The 19,225-nt window shown below is 42.6% G+C and overlaps 1 protein-coding gene across 4 annotated transcripts in view; it reads left to right on the top strand.

Annotated features, from left to right (window-relative positions):
• GLI3 (GLI family zinc finger 3) overlaps positions 1-19,225 on the top strand; it is a 194,458-nt gene that overhangs the window by 86,765 nt on the left and 88,468 nt on the right. For all 4 annotated transcript variants that reach the window (XM_051612216.1, XM_051612215.1, XM_051612218.1 and 1 more), the window contains one exon: positions 14,444-14,549. In XM_051612216.1, the coding sequence (XP_051468176.1) occupies positions 14,444-14,549 (106 nt within the window). The remainder of the gene's footprint in view (positions 1-14,443; positions 14,550-19,225) is intronic.

The raw sequence follows: 19,225 nt of genomic DNA, 5'->3' as shown, positions 1-19,225 counted from the left end.
AGTGACATGGCTGAAAAGACTGGAACTTTAAAAAGAAAACAAACAAACAAACAATGACCTCCAACAAACCCACACATTAAGGAAAAATAAGACTCATGATAAAATCACAAGAGCTGGCTACACTGAAATAAATGATAAAACAGTCATTGACTGAGTGGGACTTAGTTTCACCCTGAGATGAAAATAACGGAAAATTTTCTTTTGAGTCACTGCAGGGTTGAAGTTATGGTTGGTGAGGTGTCATAACCTTCATGTCCATACTTGAAAATACTTGATCCCCCCTAAGAGAAGTGTTATCTGTTCCTCTCCTCTCTATGTGATAGTTGGAGTAACTTCAGCACTCTCACAGCTTGTGAACCCTCACCCTACCAGGTGCAATCAGTCCTTAATTATGAACTTTCTGAAGTATTTTTAGCTTTTTGGTTGTTTCTTTTTGCCTGAGAATGGATTTAAGAGTGTATGAGTAGTTGATAATTTATATACTAAAGTTCTGGGTATGCCATGGGTCTGTACTGTATGACTGATGCCAAGAAATGCTGTCTTGATAGCTTGCTGTGATTTCTTAGGTGACAGTGGTAGTGATGGATGTGGTGAGAGTGCCCTTACTTGTAATGAGCTGCCCCGTGTCCTTTCCCTCAAACATGCAAATTTTGCCAGTATTTTAAGTTGGCACAAAGCAGTAAGAATAGCAGGGAATGACAGCAAACCCTGTTTCTGAGCTGCTTTGCTCTCTTGAGGTTGTATTCCCTACGGGGTGGTGAATGTCTCCAGGAGCCTCATGGGGATGCAGAGGGGAGAGGGCAGGGAAAAGGAGCCTTCTAGCACTAGCTGTCTTCCATGGCCTATTCTCTCCGTGTCCAGTTGTCTTTTTTCTTCCTCCTCTGTTTGTACTTGTTTCTGGGATTTGAGAATATGTCATGCCTTCCTGAGGCATTTGAATAGCTGTATTTTGTCCAGAAAGAAGCAGCTTAGTGATCTCTGTGGTGGTTTGTTGGCTATGCAGCTTTCTCCCCCTATTCTACAACTTTCTGCGGTGCCAGTTCAACAACTCAGTTAAATAACGACGGAGGTGCAGTAACCTTTCCATTGCTAAGGGTAAAACTGGCTTCATGTTGTGGAGCCAGATACACCAAAGCAGGCTACCAAAGGCAGCACTGCTTTTCCAGTTTAACAGGTTTACCTGATGTTCCTGGATTGCTACCGACTTTATAATCGTTCCATAACCCTCCCGAGGCTGGCAGCAGACGTTTCGGGTTTTCTTCCCTTTTGCCTGTGCAGCGGTAGTGATAGCCATCGGGGCTCTCAGCCCTGCAGATAATCTCTTCAGGATTATCATTTACTTACAAACAGACGTGTGAAGTATTTGTGAGAAGGCTTTTGAAGTGGCAGGGCAGGCGGATGCTGCCCGGAGCTGCAGAGCAGGCGGTGTTTACACAGGGGCAGAGGATTTCTCTGCCCGGCGTGGTTCTCCTCAAGTGCTCGTACTCTGCGGCTACGCTGTTTGCCTTTCTAATGAAGTGAACTGTTTGTTTGAAAGATGTGGTAGAAGGTATTTAAACAGAGACTAAAGTAAACTTTTGGACTGTTCAAATAAGCCATGCGTATCTGGTTTGTGAAGTGAAGGAAAACAATTTGGCTGCAGCTTACCTCTGGGAAGGGCAGTTAGAAGCTGTTTGAATAACAAACCGGGCTGTGCCGGATTTTGCTGCAGCCTCTTGCGGGCCTTTGGTGGTGACTGCTGCTCATGGAGGCAATTCCTTGGGATGCTGCCTCGATGGAGAGCTCAAAATTGCTGTCGTTCTTTAAAAAGAGGATTTATTCATTAGCTGTGAAAACTTGGGTACATTCATATTTGATTAAAACCATCCCAATTAGACAATGGACTGTTGAGAGCCAACATATGCTATTGCCTTTATAACGTCATTAGTAAGCCAGAGTCCCCACTTTGAAATAAGATCATGCCCTAGTGCACAGACATCTGTTTCTGCCTAGCCAGATGGAGGTCAGCAACGTAACTGAAACTGCTAATCCTCATTGTGGAGAGGGGAACAGGAATCTGAGGAAGGTAGTAACAAATGGACTTGGATCCTACTCCTGGCAAGGCATGAGGTATCGATGGCTGATACAATGCTTGGAACATGAACTGCAGAGCTCTGGTAATAAGTTTCTGCCTAACTGCAAGCAGAAGTTCAGAGAGTGAAGGAGGGGTGGGAGAAGTGATACTCTTTGTGGTTATGGCATTGCAATTCATCTTGGAGAACCTCACTGCTGTTCCCAGCTCCACCACAGTTGTGCTTAATGGGAGCGTTAGTCAGCTGTGGCACAGTGTTTCTCAACAATGACTGGCAAAACAGGGATCTTGATGGTGGGGAGCTCTTTTCACCCCCTGCCATAGCCCAAAACAATTAAAATCAGTCATGTGGGGAGTTCAGGAGCAGAGGTTTCCAGCCTTGTCCAATAGAGACCATATGTTTCCATCCATCTTTTATATTTTTTGGTGAGGAAGAAAGTGCCAAGTTGGTTGGGACTACAATGATGCATCCTCTGGCATTGTCTCCCTGCACATTCTCCTCAGCAGCAAGGGGAGTCACGACACTTCAGGCTCCTTTGGTTCAGTATAGAGATTAAAACAAACAAAAAGTCCTTATATTCCTGGAGAGCAATAAATATGCTAGAATTTCAATAGGATCCAAACAAGCGACAATAGTAGCATGAAGAGCTAGCAGTTCCTTTGATGTTATTGACCAGAAAAGGACTGCTGCCGTCTCTGTCATGAACATTTAAACTTTTGACCTCCAACCTTTGTGTCAAGTGGCTTTTTCCATATGGAGTGTTACTATACCTCTCCGAGTGCCACTGCATTTAGTAGAGCATCAAACACTTCACTGGCAGGAAACTGATGCTTAATGCGTTGGAAAAGTTCCAAGATTGCCAGAGGGTGGGACTGAGGAGAGCTGTCCCCTCGTCTGTTGCTGAAGGGTAAATGAAGTCCCCTGCAAAGTCCCTCATTTTCCTATAGCCAGATTGCGTCTGAACTCTGCACAAAAATGCAGAAGGGAGAATTGTGTCTCAGTGGGCAGGGGACAGACATCTGAAGTTAGTTTTATTATCACCATGTGCTTGAAGCTAGCTGTAGACCAAAGCCCTTTTTTATGCAGTGTATTGTGCAAACATACAACTGAAAGATGGGCTTTGGCACAGCATTTCTCAACAATGACTTAGTAAGTCTTCATGCTTGTGGTGCAGAGCTGGGCACGGGCGGATGTCCCACAGCTCAGACACTGCTCGTGGTGATGTCCTGGCTGAGTGTCAGGGGAAAGGGTTTGCAGCCATCCTGGCCTTGGGGAGCATGCCAGGAGTGCACAGAGCATGAGGGACCATGCTGGCCCACACCACAGGTCAGTCTAGCCTGGTATCCTTTCCAAGCAGTGACCAAAAGCAGATCCTCAGGAGTTCATGTAAGAACACAGTTCCTCTTTTGCCTCCAAGCACTCTCCTAACTTCCAAAAATTTGCAGTCCAAGAATTTCCTGGTACATAAGTGGTTTCTACACATTTGGACCCTTACTGCATTTCTCTTCTATGACTTTCCCCTTGAGGCTCCCATTTAAACCTCCTGTGTCTGTAGCCTCCTGTGGCAGTTGGCCGTGTGGCAGGAAATGGTGATCTCTGTACTTCATCCTCATTTGGCCATCTTTCCCTTCTTCTTGCTCCTGCTGTCCCCTCATAGTACACTTGGCTTCCTCTCTTGCATGTAAGTAGTCCCCTCTTCAGTGCCACCTTACCCACGCGGGGGCACGGAAGAATGGTCCTTTCCCACTTCTATCATATTTGTGGGGTTGCACACCACCTAATTCTACATTTTCTCCCATCTTATCCCTTCGGCACCAAGCTGAAAAACATAGCTGTGCATAGGCAGGTAGCATAACTTTCTGGTCTGCCTGTTCTGGAGGCTGGAGAAAGCAATGCTGTTGTAATTTTCTGTGGTAATGCCAAAAGCTCAGTCAGAGACTGGGGCCCTGTTGCAGTAAGCACTGTAGACAGGTGATGTAAAGGTGGAAACTGCCCTGAAGAGTTTGATGCAGAACTATATTTCCTGATGCCATGGACTGCTTTGCTTACTACTGCAATTGTGCTTTTCTGCCTGTTCATGCCTCAGTTCTTTCATTTTTTCCTTTTCTGTCATTAACGGGAGTGTTTTTCCTTCCTGGAGAGGCTGGACCTATCCACGCAATCTGTGACACTCAAGTCCTAGCAGCCAGGCTTGTGCAGGTAGGACACAGTGTGCACAGGAGAGCTCAGGAGATGCTGGAGCTGGTTCTACAGCCAGGTGTCCTCTGCAGTCATGTGCCCCTACTTGGCAGCTCTGATCTGACCAGGTGTGGTGTCTGGCTTTGAAACATCACGGTTCTAACTTGGTGCTGTCCCTACTTGGGACATGAGCCGAGGTTGCAGACTCTGTTTTTTTTCATTTGTGCTTTTAAACAAGTGCGCTCAGACACATGTGCCTTTTATCCCATTTCTCATTGGTGGTGCTACCTGTAAGTGGGTGATGAAAAGGTTTGTCAGCTTTGGCAACCAGCACTTAGTTTCCAAAGCAAGAGAAGTGTAGGCCAGATGCTGGTACTGTGTCTGCAGAGAACAACAGTGGGGATGAAGGTGAAGGTGTTCATAGGACTTTGTGAGGAACTTCCCATACACCGTAGAGAGAAAAGCCCTTTGGTGGGGAAGAAGAAATGGGGGGGATCCTAGCAATAGTCCTGAAACCCCAACAAGAATCATAGTTACATCTAAAGCTGATACTCTCACCCTCTGTCATGAGTATTAAGAAACAAGGAAATTGTTTGTAAAGGAAAACCAGCTTAAAAAAATATAATGAGCAAAATCTAAGAGAGATTCATGACGAATGAGCAGTTTTAGGCAGTGGAACCACTCTTAAGGCATGTAAGAAATAAGGTGCAGTGGATAAAACACTGTTATTCTACCTCTGTGTTAGGACTTCTCACTGAAGAGGGTCAGTGTGTCTCAAAAGGGTATCTCTGTGTTAACAGTGACTAGACTAAGGCACAGGGAAGTGATGTAATTTGACTATGGCCCTTTTCCTTAAAAATATTTGCCTCAAAGCTTGGCTTAAAAAAACTAATTCAGGTTGACTGGAATATCGACAACATGACATTCTCAAAAAATAGACTGAATGAGCACTTAGAATAAATGTCAATACTGCAAAGAAAGGGAACTTGCTGTACTTTCCATCTTCAGTAATGATCTGAAACAAAAAAGTACCCAGAATAAAAATGAAGCATAGGGGAGAAACTCTCCTAAGAAGCTGAGGGAGGATGAGGGAACATGGAAACAGCTTAAATTCAAGTATTTGGAAATGTCAAGAAGTAATAACCAAGAGCCAGGTTGTGTTGGCTTTATTTGACTTCACCAGTGCCTGTTTTACCAGTAGTCCCCTGGAAATGGTAGGGCAGGTCACTGCCATATGAAAAAGGCACTGTCCCATAGTGGGAAGATGAAAGGTAATGGTATTTGGGACTGTGTATAAGAAACACAAACCCCTACTGGAAAGAGAAAGATCCAAAAATAGGTGTTTTGTATTGCAAATTTTCCTAAATAGTGTCATGTCAGCCTGCATGAAAACCTGATGCCCAGGAGTGCAGGGGTGACAACTGTGTGTCTCTCCCAAGCTGGAAGAAACCCAGAGAGCAAAACCAAGTGACTTGTGATTTAGAATATGGACATAGAGGTTAAAGGATGCAGTAAATGTATATTATTGAAGGGCCTGACAGCCACATGTGATCACTGTCTGCTCATCTGTACGATCTTGAAGAGTGTAAACACCCCAGAAGGAGAGTAATTGCTAAGGATAGTACAGAGAGAAGCTAAATAATTATATTTGGATGAAATTTTTAAAAAATCAGGTTTAACAGCAGGGAAAAAGAAGTCTCTGAGTGTTCATCTGATTGTGCATCCCATAGAATCTGAACTGGTTTAATATCTAAAAATAGACATAATTGATCTAATTACACTTTTCCCTTTCTAATTCCTATCATGCCATAAATTACTCATCAAAGCTGCAAAGTAAAACCTATTTTCAAGTCTTTCACCCTGTGGTCCAGACCTTCAGCTGCTGGAAATCTATTTAGCTACTGTGATTTTAACTGTGCTATATTGACACCCAACTGTTTGAGGTTTGGCTTTTCAGATAGCTTTTAAACTTGATTCTGGTAGAGACGAGCACACAAGTCTCCAAAGCGTCATTTAAACAAACAGTTTGCAGACTGACTCATGTTGGTACTTTATAAACTTCTAAGAATGTCACCAAAGCTTGTTGAATTGCCCAACTTGGCTTTATTTGTTCCCACATCAAATCAGCAGCAATACAAGGACATTTCTAGATTATTTTTTTTTCTAGATCTTTTTTTTTCTAGTTTCTAGCTTTCTGTTAGCCACATGTACCTTTGCACCTTACAGATAATTGTTATTGCTGAGTTAATGCTTGGGGCTGATAGCAGGGCATTCAAATGCTTTCCTTGAGCTGTGTTGAGCCATGGGGAATGACTAAGCTGTTGTGTGGCAGCTCCTTGTGCCCTCTGGTCAGGAAGCTCACATTAAACTTCTGTTTAGGAATAGTTTGGAATTCAGAGTCTTGCTCTGACTTTTGTCCGTTAGTTCTCTCCAGTGTGGTTCAGGATTTATTTATTTTATAATCTTTTAATGTCCTTAGTTTCCACTTGTAGCTCACCTTCAACCACTGGAATTTGCTGTGTGTTACAGAAATGGGTATGCACACCTACGTGGGTACAAATTATTTCTGTACATGTTGTGGTGATGCATCCAGTTACTTGCTGCTTGTAGAGAAGGAAATGCTGAGGATGTGATCCTTCATACACATGTGTAACCAAAGGTGGGAAGCATTCCAGAGCAGCTGGGTGAAACCACTTGTCTGGGGTTTTTGAGAGCTTGGTTTTTTTCCATTCCATAATTCCTGAGGGAGAATTTTTAAGCGGTGGAGGATGTACTGATGTGTGGTGGCATGAGCAGCTGGAGGGAGCAACAGCAAAACACCAAGCATGTTGCAAGGCAGAAGCTGAATTACTTTTTCGCTGCAGAGTCCATCGGAGGTAACGGAGGGAGGGATTTCTTTTGTCAGCTTCCTGGCAGAGGACAATTTATCATTTTCTTGCAGAGACCACATTATTAAGTTTGTTAAGAAATGCTGCGTAGGATCCAGAGGTTATGGAAAAAGATGAACTGTGCCATACCACGAGCCAGCTGTGTTAGATGAAACAATTTTCCCTCTAAGTATCATGGTGATGAGACTAACGTGTCTTGTCATCATCTTTTCTTGAGGGTATGGGCCAATATACAGATGCTGGCTATATGCCACTGTTGCTCATGTTCATAAAGGTTTGTAAGGTTGCTTACAGGATGAAGCAGCCAGTGTTGTTTGGGTGGAAGAAGCTACAGAGGTGGGGTATTCCTGGTACATTTCCACCAATCTGCTGTTTCACAAAATCACAGCATGTTAGGGGTTGGAAGGGACCTCTAAGATCATTGAGTCCAACCTCCCTGGCAGAGCAGGACCAAAAACTAGGGCACATCACTCAGAAAGGCATCCAGACACCTCTTGAAAGTCTCCAGAGAAGGAGACTGCTGTGCTGTCCAGTGTCTTGGTTTTCCTTCTCTGAAAATGTATGTGCTGGGGAGCCCTGTGGGATGGCAGTGCTGTGCCCGCCCCACTCATGTGGACAAGATCATGACTGCATGATCAGGACAGCACAAGGATTCCTTCCTTCACTTACCAGTGTGTCTGTCACAGTAGAAACAGTCAGTTTTAAGTCACTGGGCTGTGATGAATCACAAATTACGTTTGTAAAGAATCTGAGAGTCTTCAGTCCAATTGCATGCTTTGTACATGCAATGTATTTATTATCCTGCAAGTCTGTCTCTTACTACTTTATTTTATTTATTTATTTATTTATTTTGATGGGCAAATGGCCAGGAGCACTGGAGTCAGTTGAATAGACTCAAGGAAGTTTAGTTAGTATTCCAGAAGGCAGTCCTACTCCTCAGACAGTAGAGTTGCAGTGACTGGGAGGAATAATAATGTGTTTAAACTGAAATCAATCCAGCAGTTATTTAGCCAATACCTGCAACTTTTTCTTCCAGTACACCAATAACTGCTCCTCCTTCTTTTGTTTGGCATGATGGTTGTTGTGGAACTACTAAAAGCAATAAAACATGTTCCCACACCGTGTCTTAAGTTTACAAACTAAAAAAGTCGTAAAATAGCTGGTAGTGATCTGAGATGTCCCAAAATCTTAATTTCTGATTTTGCTGAGGCAGAAATTATTTTTCAGGCATAACAAGAGACATGGAGCTGTAACTGTGCTGTAGTTTGTGAGGTTTGGCCTGAACTCCTGAGGTTTATTTTTAAGGTCTGTGCATAGGTTGTGCAAGCACAAGTAGAGGTTAGTAAGGGGAAGTCTGATCATCATTAATACACATAGACACATGGAAAGGATGTGATCCAATTTAAAATGGTGTTTTGCTGTGCTAGTGTTATATCTACTGTATGTTATAACAATTAACATTTAGTGTTAGTGAAATGGAGAAGACTTACCAATGAAAACTTCTTTTTCTCATTCTCCCTCTGTCAATTTTTTTGCTTTATCCATTTATTTGCCTTTTTTTCCAGTTTTGCCATGGCTTTTTCTTACTAAAAATCTCCTTCTCTGTGGATGCAGAGAGTGAGTAGTTGCATCCATGTCAACATGACAGTTGCCACATTAGAAGCGTGTGCACACACACAGGCACTTGCACACGGAGAAGCCTCCTGAGATAACTGACTGTAGCACATCTGTGGATCAGCCTGCAAATAAGCAGTGCTTCAGATGGCAACCAGCCATGCTGAAGCAGCAACCTCAGTCACCATAGGGAGACTCTTTAAAGTGCATGAAGTTAAGTGCATGCATTAATGTGTGGCTGTGGCTCAGCCATTTTTCTTCCTGATTAAAGCCTCTGTATAAGCATACATAGAGAACATAACTCACCTCTTTTTCAAAGAGAACTAAAAAACCCCCCAAAGACAACATGTGCTCTTACTGAGCCCTAATGCAAGCTGTAATTAAACAGAAATTCAAAGTAGGATCTTTGCTTGGCAAAAAAAGAACCTAATTCTTGCCATAAAACCTGGCAATACCATTAAGTTCGGATCAGTTGAAGTGAATGTACATGAAGAAGCAGTGGTGCCCTTAGGGACTCTGCAGACCTGAATATTAGAAAAATCCCATCTGGTGATCAGCTTATGAACTGAAGGAAGTGTAGAAATTTGTTGGCAAACTCTTCAAAACGGTTCTGCATATTGAAAAGACATTAGGGAGGAGGCTGTATTTTGCCTTATAATTGTTTCTGTTACATCTGGTGTGAAAGCTCAGTACCACCAAGTTCAGCATTGAGACCATAATGAATTTAAGTAGAGCAGAGATTTCACCTCAAGTGAGGTATATCTGTGGTGGAATTTTGCACCTGGCTCAGTTACGACATTTAATTTGGTGAGCTGATTGTCCTGAGGACAAATCTGCTAAAACATACTAAGGGCTTCCTGTGTTGGACTTGAGTCCTGTGTTTTCTTGTCCCTCATCTCACAACACAAGTTCAGGCATCAGGGCCACAATGGGCACGTTCAAGCCAATGCAAGCGTTTTCTACAGTAGCAAAGGCTTTCCTTGACGTGCTGAAAAATGCAGCCTGTCATTTCAGCATCCATCTTCCTCAGGGGTTTGGCAGAAATTACAAGGTGCTTGAGTAAGGTGGTTAGCTGAGGGCAGAGTGTTTTACTGGCCTTATCACCGCAGCCAAACTTCCCAAATGTGGTGATCCCCTAACTGAGCAAGGCTTATTTGAGAGACTGCAGTCTACAGAAAAGTCATCCGTGACTTCAGTGAGCTTTGGAACAGTCAGACCTCTTTGCTATTGTCTTAAGGTGCTGCACAGCACCTTTGAGCTATCTAGCATTGTCTACTTCCCACCAAATCTTGCAGTGAATGACTGCTGCCTGCTACATCTCATCTGACTTCAGGTTTGCTGTTCAGCAGCAAGGCCCATACCTGTAATTTCTCCCAGTGTCTTTCCCTTGATGCTGCAGCAGCAGAGCCCTAGGTTGCAGATTTTCAAAGAACAAGTGTAGGAATCTTCTTTTTTCCTGTATGGGAGTGATTGTAATTTGAGAGATGATACTATTCACTTTCTTTAGGAAGGCAGGAAAGATTCTTGAAGAAGAAATAAAAAGATGCATTTTGCACAACAAAAGTCAGCATAAATTGACATATTTTCCAGAAAATCTCACAGTGCTGAAATTGATGAGTTTGTAGCAATTCAGGTAGTTGTATCTCCCATTTTGTTTGAGGAGACCCTGTTAGCTATGAGGGACACAGGATAGCATCCAAAGGAAGCTTACAGCAGTAAGCAGCAGAGAATTCAGAAGATGACGACAGTTACCAAGTTCAGCAATGCATGAGAATATGTTTAGGTGTATTTCCAGTGCTTTGGTATGTCCTTACAAATTCTTGAAAACAATGAAATTTAAGCACATACTTCTGATGAATTGGAGCTGAGGGCTCCAAATACACAGGCAGCATCTGCCCATCTCAACTCTTGTACTGTACACTTGAATCGGGAAGTCTCTGCAAGGATATAATGGAAGGATTGGTCCAGGAATTCACAGTTCCCTTTGGGTGTCTGTAAGAAAATTACCTGGCATGTGCTGTGGTAGTTTGTATCTCAGCCAGAATTTTTAAGAAGTTGCAAATGGTAATAAATAATTTCCCTAGCAGAACAGCAAGTTAGATCTTGTTGATTTCTTTTGGTGAGAGGAGTTCCTCTTTGCTAAAGGTAAGAGCTTTGTCCTCACATTTTAAATGAGAAATGTGAAAATGTCATTATTATCAGACAGGTATCCTGTCTTTTCTACTAAGTTGCCCCCAAGTTTTCTAGATAGGCAGAGCATCTGTCACAAACAGCCAGGAGCTGGGTAGGTCCAGATTCAATTCTAGCCTGTGAGTCTCATCTCACTCATTCTTTACTCAGCTACAGCATAAATAATAGTGGCAGAATGTGCCTGTAACATTCTGATGGTGCCTTTAATGAAACAGTTACTGGGTGGGATGTGAAGAAGCAATGCGAAACTCTCTACAGCCTGAGTTACTGCTTTGCAGACTTCTTACTATGTATTTCCATATAAATACGTGTCAACCGATTACATTTTTATGGCATTTCAAGTGAAGCTCTGGATGATGGGTGCCTTGGCAGGTCTCTGATGTAAGAGTCATTCCATATAAATATTGAATGCTTTTCAAAGTTGTGTGGTTTTGGACCCCCAAGCACGTAGAATTTACTGCCTACCTCTGTACTGAGGGCTTATCCAAACACAGCAGAATTTGAATTCCCTATGTAAAATTGACTCCACTAGATTTTGCACATTATTCTCCCTGTCTACCATTTAGCATGTTAGTCTGCTGACAGTAGAGTACACAACACTTAGCAGCTGGTTTGTGGAACCATCAGTCAGGAAATTATATGATAAATAGGAGGTAGCCAGGTTTAGTGGCACTTTATTCTGCTTCAGCAGTTTTAGCCTGACTTTGGGAAAGTCATCATGTGGTTTTTCTTAAGGGTTGCAACAGGAGATGGCTACAGTGTAGTAACTTATTACACATACACTTGAGTTACGATGTTCACCAGCTGTATTGCTCATGTGTAAATAATAAACTGTGAGATGGATAATTATATTGGGTTTTGATATGCAGCTCTGCTCCAGTCGGTGCAGGGCTGATGGAGACAGCTCCCTGTGCCCTGATGGAGTACGGCTGTTTCCCAGATGGAAACTGCAAACAAGATGCAACCAAGATATACAAAGGAACTTAATGTGAGAGGTCTCAAAAAGGTGTTCTTGGAGACTTATATGTGTTAAATACTGCTTGTTGGTGCTCTACACTGCATAGGCCCTACAAAGAGGAGTACCCTTTTTGAGTCGTTTAATTTTCCATTTCCCAGATAAGGGAAGATGATCATATTCAGGAGGGTAAAATGGTGTTTTGCTGCATAAATATTGGGACTGTTTTTAATGGGTAGGTTGTCAGACTGGGTGAAGGTAGGGACAGTGAGGAGTCTCAACATCTTGAATAGGTTTGCTTCTCTTGGCCAGGTGTTGCCTATCCTGTCTGACAAGAATAAAGGTGACAACATCTCTGTGGTCTCGCCTGTGCTCCCCAGACTCACTCTTTGGAGACATGTAGGGCATAGAAGGACTCTTCTGTGCATCTACAAGGGCACAACTTCCTTGTTCACTGAAAAAATGGTGGCAGATTCTATGGTAAAATGCCAGATATCTGCTTTAAGACCTTCTCCTTTTGGCTTATGCTGCTGTAGACAAATGCCAATGAAGTAGGAAACAAGGCAGGAAGGGTACTAAAACACACTTCTCATGCCCGTTTTCCCCTCCTCCACCTTGATGGCTGGTGAGGAATGTGTTTAAGGAGGTGGTAGCAAGCACCCTCCACTCGGATGATGGCAGTGTGTTCACAGGGGTACCTGGTCATCTGTGACCCACCTTTACTCCTGCTGACGCCCAGGAGTGCTCAGCATGGGGAGTGAAGCTTGTAACAGATTGCATGCCAAGGTCCAGCTGGTGCAGCAGAACCAGAATTAAAGCTAACATGAGTTTGAGCTCCCAGTTCCCAGTAGTAAGCTACAATTATTTTGCATTTACGGTGCCTAAGTGCTGAGTCAGTAAATGACAGAAATGTGCTGTGGCTGGTCACATGCTGGTTGTGTTTCACAAAATGAAGCCATGAAACTGGACAGGCTGTGTCAGATGTTTCCAGATTTTCCTGAAATACTGGGAATATTTCATCAGAATGAAATGTGATTTCTCCTTCGTCCCCTCCATTTACTCCCTCGGGGCCGTGAGATTTGTTCCTCTAGTTCTTTCTTCTGCTTCTAAACATAATAATAAACCAAACCAACTTGTGATAAAAAACAAGGGGGGAGGGAAGGGAATCCCTTTTTTTTTTTTTTTTAGCCGTCTCTAGTTGGAGTGAGGGAACTGGTTTCACAGATAAGATAATCTAAGAGGAGGATTACATTTTGCTGAATAGGAAAGGCAGGAAATTCAAAGATACCTTAAAGAGTCAGCAAGCAAAAGCAGAATAGGGTTAGTTTTACTGCCGGAGCATAATTAAAGTTTTCTTCCTTTCTAGAAGCATTTTAATAAATCCATGACATGACCTAATATCTGTGCGTCTCAGCTTTTGGTGTTGGGTAAACACATGACTTCATCCCAAGTGGTAATCGGGTAGTAATTGGGCAGGATCGATTTGTTCCATGCCACTGGAGATGCTCAGCATCTTGTTTTGAGCATTTGGGAGGCAGCGACGAGCAACACGGGTTGACAATAACCTCCTTTCAGGCACACAAATCGCACTGGTGTGCTGGCACGGCGAGCTGTGGTGGGTGTGCATTTGGTCCTCCAAAGCTGGGAGGGAATCCTGCTGCAGAAGCAGTTGGAGAGCTGCGGGCCGGTGCTTGGCCCCTCAGGGCAGAGCCTGTGGGGGCAGTGGGGGCACATTCCCCCTTTTGTCAGCCTTGTAGCCCAGGCTCTCTGGAAACAGCAGGGAATGGCAGCCCTGGCAGCTGCAAAACCCCCTGTCCTGCGAAAGCCTTGGAGGAGTGGGGGAGCTTAATGCAGCTGTGGGTTCCAGGGTCTCCAGCCATGGGGACAAAGAAAACACCCTTTCTTTTTAAGAGCTGTGTATGAAATGGGTCTCCCTGCCTGCAGGCACACTCCTCTGGATGCAGCTATCAGCATGAGGCAGCTAAGCATCTCCAATACAGCCTTTCCCAACTGCATTTCTCTTTTAACTCTGTTGTCTGATTTACTCCAGATACTAGTTTCTCAGCCTGCTGCTTCAGTTTTGCTTTCCGCGGTAGGATTTGGTGTACATTGTCAGAAGATACATTTTCTAAATTGTCTTGTGTTCTCTGCTTAGGCTTTTTGTCCTGGGATGTTGGGGTTTTTTTCTCATTTTAGTAAAAAAATAAATAAATTGGTAATGCTCATGAAAGATTTGAAGGTCCTTTTGATCTGACACTTCATATAGGGGCACATAATTATTTATTGAAGACTTCTTTATGTCCCGTTTCACTTAAGCCATTAAAAGAGAATATTAAAATTAGTAGATACATATTCACGCAAACACTGAGGGCCAAACTATCCTCTCAGACAGACCTGCCTGACTGTAGCAGGGAAGGAGAACGCGTCTTGTAAGTTGTAGCACTGTTGACACGTGCTTTTCACTATCTGTTCCACCTTTTATGAATGTTGTTTTTTAACGAGTTGTTGGAGATACTCAGATCTGGGAACCTTGTTTGTTTTTTCAGATCCGCCTCACCTCTTTCCAGCATTCCACCCTCCTGTACCAATTGATGCGAGACATCATGAGGGACGCTACCATTATGAACCATCTCCCATTCCTCCTCTGCATGTGTGAGTATTCAGTATTTCCCTTGCTTCAGCTGCCTGGAAGAATTGGCAAGGATACGAACCCTTGCAGTGCTTCAAGCTGTGCACCTGGAGCGCTTTGCCAGTCTTGCCAGAGAGTGAGATTTACCCAGGCTATCTGCTTGGGAAGCAAAACCCAGGCTGGTGCTTGAGGAGTTCCTGTTATAATAGGTAGCTGGCAAGAGTTACCTGTATGTTTTGCTGACATTTATTCTGTGTGCTGTCATTCTATAAATACCGAATTAGAAAGTGCTGATTCCTGTGAAATACAGCCAGACAAAACGTGTGTTTTGTCTGTATTAGGTTTGGGGTTTTTGATAGCTAGAATTTCCTTTCGTGCCAAAGGTTTGTTTTTTTTCCTGTGCTATGGAGCATAATTAAATTTTTGGTAAATTTTCACTGTGCATGCCTGTTGTGTGCACGCACAGGCAATCAGTTGATTGATGGGAATGTCACCCAAACAAAATGGCAAATGTGAGAGAGCACATGGTTTACACAAGGATAGAAGAAATGAATACCAGTGATAACATGCATTAGAAAAGGGTAGTAGTGGTGAAATCCTGTAGAAATAAATTTTATCGTATTCTATATGGGGAGACAGATATCAGCATTGCAGAATAAAACAGTTGTTGTATCCAGAAAATTGCTATATTTCATTAAAGATGGAGCCAAAAAGCAGAGCTTGGTACTTGGCTAAAAGGCTTGATATATACTTTTAATCATATCTACTAATCACCTCTCATACTGAGAAAATACAAGAAGCACAAGTAATACTTCGAAGAATAATGCTACTTGTTTAGATGGCAGATTGCTTTGCTGTGGCTATTAGTTACAGCTGTGTAATTACATATATGCAGAAGAAAAATGAAGTTGTTTTAAAACAAGTCCTCCTCTGTGAGCAGAATTAATTGATATTAACAATCCTAACTACATGCCCAAGTACAAACACAATATTTTACTAACAGTTTTTTTGGGCCAGTCTTCTATTACTGAATTGTAATTTCAGAGCAAATTTGCCTGGAGGTAAGTAATAAATCTGTGTTGCAGTCTTCTTGGGCATTAGAGGAAAAGTGGGTATTTATAGAAAGAGAGGGTACAGAAACTTGTGATTTATTCCTCAGAGTTCCACTATTTACACCACAGTCAGCCACATCATAATATTTACTCAAATACATGCTTAGATTTGCTGCTAAAAGCCATTGTAAGCTGAAGGTGGCAGGCTCAGACAGAGTCATTATATGGTCATCCTAGATTTTGCAGTGCAGTGAATATTCTGCCCGGATGTTTTTGGGATCTAGGAAGATCAGCCTGCTCCTGAAGCAATGGGGAATTTGTCTTCAGTGTGAGGCAACCAGGGTAGGGAGCTCCAGGAAATGTTTTAACCTGCATCAGCCCAGGACTGTTATCCAGAGCCTGGGTACCCCCTTTGAACCTTAACAGGGGCTTCTGGATCTCATGCCATGTGGTACCCTGCCTGGATGTGCTTGCTGCGCTGAGTCCTCTCCAGAGCCTGACTCCCATGAACCTACTATATACTGTGACACTCTGTGTCCCCAGGCAGGGCTGTCAGGTGGCAGTAGAAAATCAGGACAGGCAGCTCACACTGAAAGTACCAGTGCAGCAGCCCCAACAGAAGTTGAAAATGCCTGCTTCATGCTGCACGTGGCGTTCAGTGGCAGCCCCCTTCGATGCTGAAACCAATGCCCCTCCTGTGGAAAGGCGGCACACGCCTCCGGTCCCTGCCGTTCCCCACGCTGCAGGGGTGATTCAGCTGGGCTCTGCTGAGGCGTGTTAGAGACCAGGAGATCTTAGCATGATGTGACATGACTGCGGGCAACTGCTTTAGGAATACACTCAGATACCAGCCCAAGGTTTAAACTCAGAATTTCCTCAATACCAGCCTTTTATTTTTCCATTAACTTCTGTCTCAGTGCTTCCACTCATTTGGTTTGTGTCACCATTGAAATGATGAGCTACAGTGGATCCTTGGAGCTGTTGTGGTTGGTGTAATTAAATGTAAATATGCAATTAAGCAACTTAAAATAAACTCACAACTCTCAGACTTCAGCAGCTTTGTAGATGTTAAGGTCTGTCATGCTTTTGCAGTTTTCAGGAATACGTTTTAATGTATGTATGGGATAGACAACCAGCAGTTTTCTTGCAAGTTTTGCAGAGCCTGGTGAGAGGATCACTTAGGAGTCTTAGACTTGGGATCATTTGGAGCCATTAACTTGAACTACTATTCTAACACCCATTAAAAAAAAAGGAATAAGAAAGCTCTGGATCTGAGAAGTTATTTGAGAATTCTGATAGAAAATGGCAAGAACACCAGTCAGGATGTAAGTGTTTACCCACAGCTTCATCCATTGCTTTACTGTAGGAGTGGTTTTCTCTTCAGCTTACTAAAACTCTCAAATGTGTGTGCAACATACATTTAAAAAAGGGCAAAAAATTGTCATCATTCCAGTTGTCCAAGCTCCTAGAAATGTGTTCCAGAACCTGTCAAGCCTCAGTGGAATAACAGGTATGCTACAAGTGCAGAAAAAAAGCAGAGAGGGCCTTGTCCATATGGTGCCTACATTGTGTGTACATAATTTTCAAAAATGGCCAAGTGAAAAAAGAAAGGAGGATTTTTTTAAGGTGTTACAGGGCTTTTACTCGCAGCTCTAAATACACGTATGTATTTATATGTGTAATTCTTGTAGTTTAATTGCTGATGGGCAGAACTGTTGTATCCTGAATTTCAGCCTGGAGCCAAATTTTGTAATTTGAGTTATAAACCCCTAAAATTAGGGTTTATGTTTATGATGGAATTGCTGACAGATGCTTATGTGTAGTAGGACTAGCAGGCATTGCTGTAATTATGCTATCGTATCCTATCATTAAAGATTTCAATTGAAAGAGGTTTATAAATTGCTCTTCCTCTTAGATAAACCACCCTACATTAAGGCATCAACGATATGGTGCAGAATTAAATTAAAATCTCATAAAATGAAATATGTTCTGTATTAGCTGTTTGACACTTAATTTGCCTCTGAATGAGTAGAGGAAATCACAAATTAACCTGCCTTTGTTTTTTCAGCCATGGCTTATTAGGTGTTAGAACAACTGCAATTACAGGCCAATAATAACCCCCAACCCTTATGAATATGTACTGAAATATGTCACTTTGTGTTACCAAAACCTGTTTGTTAGGACTGTTTGGTTATCCTGTAATTTCTACAGTACATCTTTGATTTATACTTCAGGGAAGATTAGTGAAACTTAAGTTGTTCTTTAGTGGCAACATGTGAACAGTGTAATTGGAGCTGGAGCTTGCATTTTCCTTTTTTTTGTTTGCTTTCAAATTCAAGGCATGAATCACGATTTTTAAATAATATTTCAGTAAACAGTAATTCTGTTTTGCTACTTTTTATTGAACTAGCAAGTCAAATTACTTCTTAAACATTGTATGATTAAAACATACAAAAAGAAGCATGGCTTTAGTAATCGTGCTTCTGGCTATGGTTTTTGTTGTTGTTTTTTTTTATCCAGCTCTTTCTTAATTTTCAAAATTGATTTCTAAAGTAAGTTACTAAAGGAAAAAATTAAGCTAACTATGTTTTGTTCCTTGACATTTGCTAGGCCATCCAGTAGCGTGCGATGCCTTCTCTGGTTGGTGTGCAGTGATTCAAAATCATGCTACTAATGAGGGTATTTATTTGAACTATACTTTGAGCATGCTATTTTCTGTTTTTACTCCTCAGGAACTGAATCATAGAATTATAATTGGCTAACTCTAACAGTTGCATGTTGTCTTTGTTGACGTTGGCTTTGTTGAAAGGTGAGCTTATAGCAGTGAACAGCAGAAGAATATGGGTGCCTTGACTTATTTTTGTGACAGCACAAGTGCAGATAACTGTATTATGCCACAACTTTTAAAATCTGTCTTAGCCAGGATGAGAGTTTCTATTTATTAATTTAAAAAAAAAAAAAGTTCCTAGGGCAGAGGCAAACTTCTGCTGATGGATTTAACCTCAACTATTTAGGAAGCTGCTATTGTTTATTCATGAATTCACACACCTTTTCTGAGTTGCGTTAACAGATTGCTTTCAGTCTGCTCCATTCAAAGTTGTGTTGGACAGCCCTTCAAGGTGACCTTACCTGGTATTTCCAGGCACCACTAAAGAGGCTGTGAAGAAAGCAGGCTTCTGCAGAGATGGGATGGGGGACAACTGCCAGGTGCCAAAATCAGGGATAGCTGTGGGGTGGTGACGTGAACGCATCTCAGAGCAGTTAATGCACGTGTTGTAGGAGGCTAGGAGAAAGTTGAAGTTTCAGGGCTGAATATACAACAAGATACCTCATGCACATCCTGTCTCTTTTTTTGTTGCCATCCCATTTTATGCTAGTCCTGGATTTGTGAGTAAGGGAGTGAGAACAAGAAAATCTAAGGGAAGGTGCACGGATCTTGCCCACGTGCTTACAGCCAGGGGAGGCTGCCCTTGCAAGGGGGAAGCTGCAAGATAAAGCTGATGTCTTGTAGCTTCCTAGGATCAACGCTCCTCCAAGCTCCTCTTTTTCTAACTGCTGGTGGAGGCTAGCAGCATCCGAGTTTGGTAGTCATATGCCCTGGAATGCTGCACGTGCAGATAATTATGCACGTACCTAACACGAATGCC

Source organism: Apus apus, chromosome 2, assembly GCF_020740795.1.
Source record: "Apus apus isolate bApuApu2 chromosome 2, bApuApu2.pri.cur, whole genome shotgun sequence".
Lineage (NCBI taxonomy): Eukaryota > Metazoa > Chordata > Aves > Apodiformes > Apodidae > Apus > Apus apus.
The sequence above is the reverse complement of the archived record's forward strand: the minus strand, read 5'-3'. Positions and strand labels throughout refer to the sequence as shown.